The 10,716-nt window shown below is 45.9% G+C and overlaps 1 protein-coding gene across 1 annotated transcript in view; it reads left to right on the forward strand.

Annotated features, from left to right (window-relative positions):
- Psmb2 (proteasome 20S subunit beta 2) overlaps positions 1 to 2,505 on the forward strand; it is a 33,817-nt gene extending 31,312 nt beyond the window's left edge. The window contains exons 5-6 of the mRNA XM_052177378.1: positions 337 to 386; positions 2,268 to 2,505. Of these exons, the coding sequence (XP_052033338.1) occupies positions 337 to 386; positions 2,268 to 2,375 (158 nt within the window). The 3' untranslated portion in view covers positions 2,376 to 2,505. The remainder of the gene's footprint in view (positions 1 to 336; positions 387 to 2,267) is intronic.
- Positions 2,506 to 10,716: the final 8,211 nt, after the last annotated feature.

The raw sequence follows: 10,716 nt of genomic DNA on the forward strand, positions 1-10,716 counted from the left end.
GATTTAAGCCCTGGACTAAAGGACTGGTGAGGGTGGGCCATGAAAAAGACGGGCTGGCTGCTGGACTTCCTCAGAGGCGGGGCCAGGCCAGGAGACAGAATTCCGTCATGCTCACCCTCCTCTGTAGCAAATCAATTTGTAATGGCTTTCGGCCGTGGGCGCACTGGGTCTGGGGCGCCCTCCTCTGCATGTGCAGTAAGTCAGTTGCAGGCTGGACATGTTTTGTCTTTTCCACTTTTCCAATTGTGTGGCTCCCTGACCTGAGGAAGCTGAAACAAGCAGTTGAGTGCTGGACACAGACAGCCTTCAGTGCTCGACCTCTGTTTTCTTTTTCAGCTATCTCACGTGAGAGGGCAGTGGAACTTCTTAGGAAGTGTCTGGAGGAGGTGAGTAGCTCCCAGGGATCCTGGAGGAATGGCCTCTCAGTCTGAAGTACCATTCCTGTTCATGGTTGCTTTCTTCCTGCCCCTTGCCACAAGGTAGTAATAATGTGAAGTTGCTGCTAGCGATGGAAGGTGATGTGGGGAGTGGGCTTATTTGCCTCATTAATGTCCGTTTTATAATTACAATTAAGTTAACTACAATTCCTTTCTGGGTCATCCAGACTAATAATTCTCAAAATTCGCTGTATGTAAGAATTATCTTGGGGGAACTTTCCTTTTCCCTGGTAGGCCCCAGCACCCAGTTCTGAATCTTCTGTAGGTCAGTAGAGACTGAGTTTCTTGATTTAACTGGCAGCCATGTGATTTTAGTACAGGTGATAATCAGGCCATTGCTGTAAGAGGACTGGACTTTATACACTCCCTGTTGTGCTAAAAACTCTACTCCTTCAGTAGTGCATTTGGATGACTGTGGAAAGCACCTGGGAAGTTTTGGGTCAGAGGTAGAAAGAAATCTTTGTTTTGGGAGGCCAAGCACCCCAGCTTTGATCTTGGCAGTAAGAGTATAAGGATATAGGATAAAGTGGTAAAGTTTTTATTCTTTTATTTTTCTCATGGACTAAGAATGGGAATGAACTAAGTGTCAGTGAAAGCCTTGGATGTTGGGTTCAGTTTGCCTCGTAGGACCCTATTAACTCCTGTTAACTCTATACCACAGCCCCATTTCCTCTTCCTCTTTTTAAATCTCCTTTCCTTAGGAGATGCTGAGGGTCAGCTTGTGTATTTCTTAGCCATTTGGCTGAGACAGTATTATGCACAAATATTCTAAGGGGTATCCAGGAAAAAGACACTGTATATCAAGTGCTCTTGAAATTTTATTTCCCTTAGATCTTAAAAAATTGTCAGGCATGGAGGTACATGCCTTTAATCCCAGCAGTCAAAAAGCAGAGGTGTGTGGGTGAATTTCTGTGTGTTGGAGGCCAGCTTGGTATACATAGCAAGTATCAGGCCAACCAAGGCTACAAAATGAGTCCATGTCTTTTAAAAAAAAAAACATTTTTAAAGGAAACCATTGTTTGCTTATTGCCACCCTTTCTTGAACTTTGACCTTGATTCTAGATCTGAGCTGTCATCCAGAAAGAGCTGTGGAATGAAGTCGGCTGGTACTGCCCAGTCCTCAGCTGCACAGGAGGGAGATCAAAAGCCTGAGGTCATTTCCAGATAGGCTCCCAAGGAAGGAGATGGAGGGCCTATGTCTTCTGGAGGCTCTTAGAGAGGTGTCTAGCAAGGGCAGCCACAGAAGTGAAGATTTCTGAGCTGCACTTCTCAGCAGTCAACTTCCATGTGTGTAGACTGTTCTCTAGATCAGCCTTTACCTGGACTGGGAGAGCAGGGAGGATTCCGTGGGCAGCATCCCAGCATCTGCACACACAGACACTCTCCCTTATCTTGCCCTTCTAATGCAGGGAAATGACTACATAAACTGTTGAGACCTAAGATGGCCCGTGTGGGTCCAGACTTTGTTCTTCGTTCCTTGCTGGCTTATTACTTGAAGACTTTTTTAAAGAGTCAAGTGTGTTCTTCTAGACTTATTGGTATCAGGCTGTGGGGATAAACATTGGATTGTCTTGTGCACCAGCTGACTGACCAGAGGCAGGCTCACAGCTACATTTCACAGATCTTGGTCACTACCTTCCAGTCAACCTCCAGCTATTGTCTAGCCACTCTTCCATGACATAATACCAGCTGACCCTAGCAGAAATTTTGGTTCAGTTTCACAAAAAGAGAGGTTTTACGCTTGACATTTTCTCTTAGAACAGAACCTGCCACATAGTTAGTTAGTACTCAGTAAATGTTTGCTGACTGATTTGTTTCATGTCCCTGCAGCTCCAGAAACGCTTCATCTTGAATCTGCCGACCTTCAGTGTTCGGGTTATTGACAAAGATGGTATCCACAATCTGGAGAACATTACCTTCACTAAGCGGGGCTCCTAACGTCGCATCCTTCCCTCCCACTTACCAGGGAACTTTTTTTGATGGGCTCCTTTTATTTTTTTTCTACTCTTTTGACGTTCACTCTTGATAGATGGTTAATTCAAAATAAAACTGAATATAGCTAAATTGAGCTTTCTGGTTTTGGCCTCAGTTTACCCAACATTGCATTACAAAGGAACTGAAATGATGGTTGTAGTCTTGCCAGAATGCTCCCTCCTGTATAATGGTCTGTGTGCTTTGCCAGCTCACAGCCCCTTCTGTTCACTGTCCAGCTTCTTTCCTCTAGCTCTTGTAGTCTCTTGCTTTTTATCTAAAGAGGTGGATCTTGTTGCCTTAAAGCTCAAATCTTTTTGTTGGCCTGACTTGATGGCACATGCCTTTAATCCCAGCACTCAGAAGTCAGAGGTACATTTGAGAACAACCTGTCTACATAGTGAGTTCCAGGACAACCAGGGTCATGTAGAGGGATCCTGTCTCAAAACAAGAAAGAGAGGGAAGGAAAGAAAAGAAAGAAAAGAAAAGAAAGAAAAGGAAGATGTTGAAATATGTGTGTATAATGTGGGGGCCATAGGTCAGTCTTGGGCGTTATTCTCGGGAACAGACAGTCTGCGTTGTACCAACAAGCCCATGTTTGATTTTATTAAAAACAGCCATTCTTGGGCTCAGATTCAGGTACTATGCTTATGGGGCAAGCATGTTACCAACCAAACTGTGTCCCCAGGCCTTAAATCTTGTGTCAGCAGTGCAAAAACCCCAGAAAGTATCCCTCTTAGTTCACTCTGATCATTTTCTCGGGACAGTTCAGCTACTCACATCTTACATGTTTCTTTGTTTGAGATGGGATCTCATGTAGCCCATGTTGTTTCTCAACTCTGTGTTCAAGAAGGATGATCTTGCCGGGCGGTGGTGGCGCACGCCTGTAATCCCAGCATTCTGGGAGGCAGAGGCAGGCGGATCTCTGAGTTCGAGGCCGGCCTGGTCTACAGAGTGAGTTCCAGGACAGCCAGGGCTACACAGAGAAACCCTGTCTCGGGGGAAAAAAAAAAAACAAAAAAAAACAAATCCCCCCCAAAAAAAAAGAAGGATGATCTTCCGGCTGGAGAAATGACTCAGCAGTTAAGAGCACCAGCTGCTCTTCCAAAGGTCCTGAGTTCAAATCCCAGCAACCACATGGTGGCTCACAATCATCTGTAATAAGATCTGACACCCTCTTCTGGAGTGTCTGAAGACAGCTACAGTGAACTTACATAGAATAATAAATAACTCTTTAAAAAGAAAAAAGCCGAACGTGGTAGTGCACGCCTGTAATCCCAGCACTTGGGAGGCAGAGGCAGGTGGATTTCTGAGTTGGAGGCCAGCCTAGTCTACAGAGTGAGTTCCAGGACAGCCAGGACTACACAGAGAAACCCTGTCTTGAAAAACAAAAAAACAAAAAAAAAAAAGGAAGGGTGATCTTCAACCCTTTATTGCATTGTTCTTTTTCTGCTTTCCAAAAACTAGAGACAGGGCTGCTCGCTTCCCTCACTATGCTCAGTCTTTGTACTTGGAATGTTGGCAAAGGAGGTCAGGGATGGATCCCAGAGCCTGGCACTGGGAGGCCCCTTGGCCACTGAGCCCCATCCTCAATCCTGCTTTAACTTTAGTTTTATGGCAAAGTTTTGCTAGTTTGCCTAAGCCTTGAACTAGCTATGGAAATCGGGCTGGCCTCTTCCTGCCTCTGCCTCTCTAGTAGCTAGGATTAAGGGCTTTTGCTATCAGGCCCAGCTTGCTTGCCTGTGTGCTTTTTATTTTATTTATTTTTGATATATGGATGTATACCTACATGGGTGCCATGTTTAAGCCCGGTGCCACAAAAAGACATTGGATCCCCTGTGACTGGAGTTTACAGATGGTTGTGAGCTGATGTGTGGGTCCCAGCAATCAATCCTAGGTCCTTGGAAGAGTACCTAGTGTTCTTAACTGCTAAGCCATCTCTCCAACCCAGGTCCAGTTTTCTAACCTGTTTTTAAAGATATAAGTAGAAATTTATATGATGATTCATCAGTTAAGAGCACTGACTGTTCTTCCAGAGGATGCAGGTTCAATTCCCAGCAACCACATGGCAGATCATAACTGTCTGTAACTCTAGTTCCAGAGGATCTGAACCCTTCACACAGACATACATACAGGTAAAACACCAATGCACACAAAATAATAATGAATAAATTTTTTACAAAATTAAATACGAGTAAACATAGGGTAAGTTGGGAATAGAGTACCTGCTTAACAAGTCCCAGGCTCTGGTTTTGATCTGCAGCGTCACACACAGAAATAAAGGCTATTCATAACTTCAGGGTTTGGGCTTTTCTTTTAAGATCTTTTGATCTTTTTTTCTAAAGGAGATGGGGGTTTTATTTTTAAGAATTAATGTGTTTATATGTGTGGCAGACCGTTCTGGAGTTGGTTCTTTCACTTTTATGTGGGTTCTGGGGTCAAAACTTGGGTAGTCAGGCTTTCATGATTGGTCGTCACGTGCCTTCACCTCATGAGCTACGTGTGGATTTTCTTTTTGTTTTTAAATAGAATCTCACTGTATAGCCCAAGCTGATCTGGAACTCACTGTGTAAACCAGGCTGGTCCTGGACTCACAGAAATCCACCTGCCTTTACCACTTCCTCATGAGTGTTGGGGCTAAAGATGCTGGGATGATACGTGTACAGTAGTGCCCAGCTTGCTGTAGGGCTTATGAAAACACCAGCCAGTGGTCCTGCACTGGTGCTGTGTGCCCGTATGGACACTGCCTGGCCTTTTACACCTAGCCCGTTTGCTGGTGTTGCTCACCAAGAACTTTTTGAATACTGTTTGGCCTTGGACTAAGTTTAAGTCCTGCTTTATCCAGTTCTGCTATTATTCCTATCTGTTATAAAGTCTTGTCATATAGTCCACACTGCCCTTAAATTTACAATCCTCCTGCCTCTGTGCACTACCACACTTGGCATCTGTGATAATACCACACATAGAAGCTGCGCATTGGTGAAGCACGCCCTTAATCCCAGCGCTCAGAAGGCAGAGGCAGGCAGAGCTCTGAGTTTGAGACCAGCCTGGTCTACAGAGCGAGTTCCAGGGAAGTCCAGACTATACATTAGAAACCCTGACTCAAAAATGGTACCCTATCTGACTAGGTTTTTGGTTTGCCAGAGAGCAGCATATCCTGTTTCTGAGATTGCTGTCTGTCATTCATATTCACAGTACCGAAGGAAACGTCAGTTCCAGTGCCTAACAGGCTTCTTCATGCTCAGTGCTTAGTGTAGTGAGAGCTGGGCAGAGTCACAAACATCACATGAAGAGCTTTGGGCCTTCTGCTGGGATCCTCAATCTGCATGCACAGGTGCTTCCCATCGCTCCCTAGGCGGAGCCCCGTTGAAGCACCTGTTCTATAAAATGGTTGAAAGAGGACCTATGCATTCTATGCAGTGATATATGTGCAGTGACATACCACACACTAGAGTGAAATGCTCAGTAAACACAATCATTGCTAACCATGGTCCACAAACAGGATGTGCCAGGAGTGAAAGGCTCACTGCCTTTCAGTGTTCGTGTCCCCAGGGCAGCCTCATGCAAGCCCTTAGACCCAGCTCAGCTTTACCCTAGGTCTCTGGAGCTGCAAATCAGCATATTCATAGATACTGTGACCTCGGCTTTAGGGACACCAAGCACGTCAGCATGTCTAAAACTGACCTTACCTCCAGTCTATCTAGTATTTCATCCCAGTCCATGCCGAAAACCTAAGCATTTAACGTTTTCAAAATGTGTGTGTGTGTGGGGGGGGGGGGTAGTAGAGAAAAAGAGAGAACCTGTAATTTTCTGCCTCATCCTGGGACTCAACTTCAGTCATCAGGCATGGTGACAACCACCTTTAACTACTGAGCCACCTCACCGGCCCTCATTTATTTTGAATGAGCTTGATTTGGGAATAACTGGTGTACAGGCTGGTTTTGTGTGTCAACTTGAAACAGGCTGGAGTTATCACAGAGAGGGGAGCTTCAGTTGGGGAAGTGCCTCCATGAGATCCAGCTGTGGGGCATTTTCCCAGTTGGTGATCAAGGTGGTGGGGGCATTGTGGGTGGTGCCATCCCTCTGATGGTAGCCTTGAGTTCTATAAAAAAGCAAGCTAAGCAAGCCAGTAAGTAACACCCCTCCATGGCCTCTGCATCAGCTGCTGCTTCCTGACCTGCTTGAGTTCCAGTCCTGACCTCCTTTGGTGATGAACAGCAGTGTGGAACTGTAAGCTGAATAAAACCTTTCCTCCCCAACTTGCTTCTTGGTCATGATGTTTGTGCAGGAATAGAAACCCTAACTAAGACAACCTGTTTTACAGAACGTTATAACGATGTTTCCTTCCAGCCTAGTTTCTCTTTATAGTAGTGTCATACATAGCCATGGTGCATTTACCCAAACCAAGAAGCTAACATGGATACACTCGTCCTGATACTAGCTGTTGGTCAACTCGTCTTCTCCTTTCTCCTTTCCTGTTCTTGGGGCGTTCATGCCACCACGTTGCATCGTTTTCTAAGCACCCTTTATCTTCTTGCTGTCTTCATATAGACACCAGCTTCTGACCTTTCTGCTTCCTAAATCTTTTTGAAGTCTCTGTGGCTTTGAGGCAGGGTCTCTCTATAGCATGTTCTGGAACTTGCTGAGCAGACCAGGCTGGCCTCAAACTCCCAGTTGTTTGTCTTGCTGTACCAGGCATTTCATAATCCACACCCATCTGAGCTTGTCTTTCTCTCTTTTGCTTGTCATAAAACTCAGGGTCCATTTTGTTGGAGCCTGAGAAATTTCTTCTTATTACTGTGGTTATTTCTCAGAAAGCACGAAGGCCTTTAAACCTACGCTCACCACTCTGAAAATCCTGATTCTCACGCAGTCTGAATATTCCCTGCTTAATTCTGGGCTTGCGTTGCAGAAGGGGAAGAGTGTCAGCATTGTATAAATCTGGTTTTAGTCATCTTTTCTCTCAGGCTGATCCCAGCTAGTCAGAAGCTGAAGTGTTCTTTAGCTGCATAGAAGGTGAAGAAGGAAGAGTCAGGCACCCAGGCCCCATTGGCTGCTTCTCACCACACAGTCTGCACTGCTGCTGCTGCTGCTAACTGATCCTAACCAGATGCTGGCGCAGCAGAGCCTGAGGACTGGACCGGAGGGAGGGTCTGCTCCCCTTTCACAGGCCTGTGAGGTCCAGTGAAAGACTTGGTTCAAACAGCTATGAACAAACTAAAATTTTGGGACATCACAGGCATCAGGCAAGTTACTCAGCTGTAATTTTCTCCTAAAATAGGGCTATCTGGACTTTTCCTTGGGAAGTTACCCAGAACTAAAATGTTGTTGAAAGATCGGCTTCTTCTGTTTACCAGCGTTTGATTGATTTATTGCTATATGACTGGCCAATATTGTATAACTACTGTACGTATGCACCTCCTGCACTTTCAACCTCACATAGTCTGAGAGTTTGTTTATTGGGACAAGGGCACTACATAGTTGGGGCTGTCCTAGAACTTACTATGTAGATCAGGCTGGCCTCAGACTCACAGAGATCCACCTGCCTATTTCTCCTGAGTGTTGGCATTAAGTATATGCACCACCATGGTTGGCAGTCTCTTAATTTTAATACTCCAATGTCTTGCCAGGCCAAAAGTTTTGATTAAAGGAGAGTATATATCCGCATTCTCGTATTCTTTTGTATATATAGACTATGGTTAAGACACCTTGAGAGCTCAGTTGGTGCAGTTCTGGTCTAGCATACAGAAGACCCTGGGGTCATCTCTAGTGCTGCATAAACCAGGTATGGTAGTCTTCCCAGCTCTGGAATGTAGAGTCAAGGGAGTCAGTCATCCTCAGCTGCATAGTGAGTTGGAGGCCAGCTTGGGATATATGAGATCCTTTCTCAAACAAAGCAGTGTGTTGACAGTAAGGCACATCCTTGGATTCTTTCTTTTTTTCTTTCTTTCTTTTTTTTTTTTTTTTTTTTTTTTTTTGATTTTTGGATTTGGTTTTTCAAGACAGGGTTTCTCTGTGTAGCCCTGGCTGTCCTGGAACTCACTCTGTAGATCAGGCTGGCCTCGAACTCAGAAATCTGCCTGCCTCTGCCTCCCAGAGTGCTGGGATTACAGACGTGCGCCACTACCACCCGGCTCATCCTTGGATTCTTAACAGACACCCCAACATCTTTGTCTAACAATGTATGTGCAGATACTAGGGGAAGAACATCCCAGACAAAGGGACAGTGTAAGCCGTGACCCTAACACATGATGCTTGAGGGATAGAAAGAAATTAGTATGGCTACTATAAAGGGAGCAGCGAGGAGAATCATTGGTGAGGGTGGAGAAGCCAGCCACATCTGGCTCGTTGCATAGCACAGCCTTAGGATGGAAGTGCACCAATGAAAACACCAGCCCAGAGGCTGCTGTAGCAGACCTGAGGAGGAATGGTGGCAGTGCACCCCAGCCTGCTGTTCAGAGACAGCATATATATGACATAGGAAGCCCCATCTGGGGCTGGAGAGATGGTTCAGTGGTTAAGAGCACTGGCTGCTCTTCTGGAGGTACTGAGTTCAAGTCCCAGTAACCACATAGTCGCTTACAACCATCTCTTCTGGTGTGTCTGAAAGTAACTACAGTGTACTTATAATAAATAAATCATTAAAAAATAACAATGTTCAGCTTCTGCTTTAAAAAAAAAAAAAAACAAAAAAGGGAAGCCCCAACTGGAGTGAGGCAGTCTAGGGAGACATTGGCCCCAAAGACCAAGATTTAGAGGTCAAGTGGAACAAGATCAGGCAAAGGTAGGATGGGATCTGGCCAATGAGATGGAACTAAGAAAGGCTGGGAGCCACACGGTATTCCAGAAGAGACCCAGTGCCGCTGGGGCCAAGGGGGCACACCTGGCTCCAGGAGAGGCCAGCCTGAGCTATGCGGAAAAACTGTCCCCAAAAAACAAGGTTTTTAAAATTGTTTTATTTATTTACATTCCAAATGTCCCTCTTTCTGGTCCCCGCTCCAAGAGTTCTTCACCTTGTCCTCCCTGCCCTTCGCCTCTGAGAGGGTGCTCCCCTAAACTCACACATACAACTTCCTTTCCTGGGCATCAAGTCTAGAGGATAAGGCCAGACAGGTAGTCCTCTGCTGCACATGTGCTGGGGGCCTCGAGACAGGATCAATTCTGGGTCAAAACATTTGAAGGTTTTTCCTCCCCCATCCTCCACTGGGGGCCCCATCTATGTCCCGGAGGTGGTCTCCTCTCCTCAGGCTCCATCTCCCCACTGTTGGCCATTGTGGCTAAGTTCGTCCCCATTGAGTCCTGGGAGCCTCTCACATCCCAGGCCTTTGGGACTTTCTAGAGGTTCCCCACCCCACCCTTGCAGCTGCATATTTCCATTCATTCTCCTGGCCCTCAGGACTTCTCTCCTGTCTACTCCCCACCGCCAACCCCCCATATTTTTTGGTTAGTCACGTGAAATCCAAAAAAATCTGCTTTAACTTTGACATGATCGTTGATGGTCATGCTATCCTACTGGCAGGGCAATGATGAGCTGAGAGTTGGGAGTGAGGAAATAAAAGAAGGGTGTAGCAGTCTTCCAAAAACATTTAACCAGCCGGGCGGTGGTGTCGCACGCCTGTAATCCCAGCACTCTGGGAGGCAGAGGCAGGCGGATCTCCGAGTTCGAGGCCAGCCTGGTCTACAGAGTGAGTTCCAGGACAGCCAGGGCTACACTGAGAAACCCTGTCTTGAAAAAAACAAATTCAAAAAAAAAAATTTAACCAGCCAGACAGTGGTAGCACCTACCTTTGATCCCAGCACTCGGGAGGCAGAGGCAGGAGTTCAGGCCAGCCAGGAACACTACAGAGTGAGTTCCAGGACAGCCAGGGCTACACTGAGAAACCATGTCTTGAAAAAAAACAAAACAAAAGTTTACCTGCAAAAGAAAGAGGCTTTGTATTTTGTACAGTGACCCCTAGAATATGTGTGCTAGGTGTGGTCTAGTGGGTGATTACTTAGAGGGAAAGACTATCAGGAAAGATATCTGGAGAGGGGAATCCTCAAAATGAGAGCTCAGTTAGCATCTGCCCAGTTCAAGCACACAGGCATAAACCATCATAGACTGTCTACCTACAGCCATGGTAAGACATTACATTGACCATACAGGGCCAGCAGGTCACAGCAAATAAGATGCACACAGTATTCACATACACACACACACACACACACACACACACAGAGGGAGATAGACAGACAGACTGATGTGACAAGGCATGTGACCACTATCATCGGGACCTACTATCTAATATACCTCTCCTTCTCCGCCTAC

The sequence above is a fragment of the Apodemus sylvaticus genome, chromosome 3, assembly GCF_947179515.1.
Source record: "Apodemus sylvaticus chromosome 3, mApoSyl1.1, whole genome shotgun sequence".
Classification (NCBI taxonomy): domain Eukaryota; kingdom Metazoa; phylum Chordata; class Mammalia; order Rodentia; family Muridae; genus Apodemus; species Apodemus sylvaticus.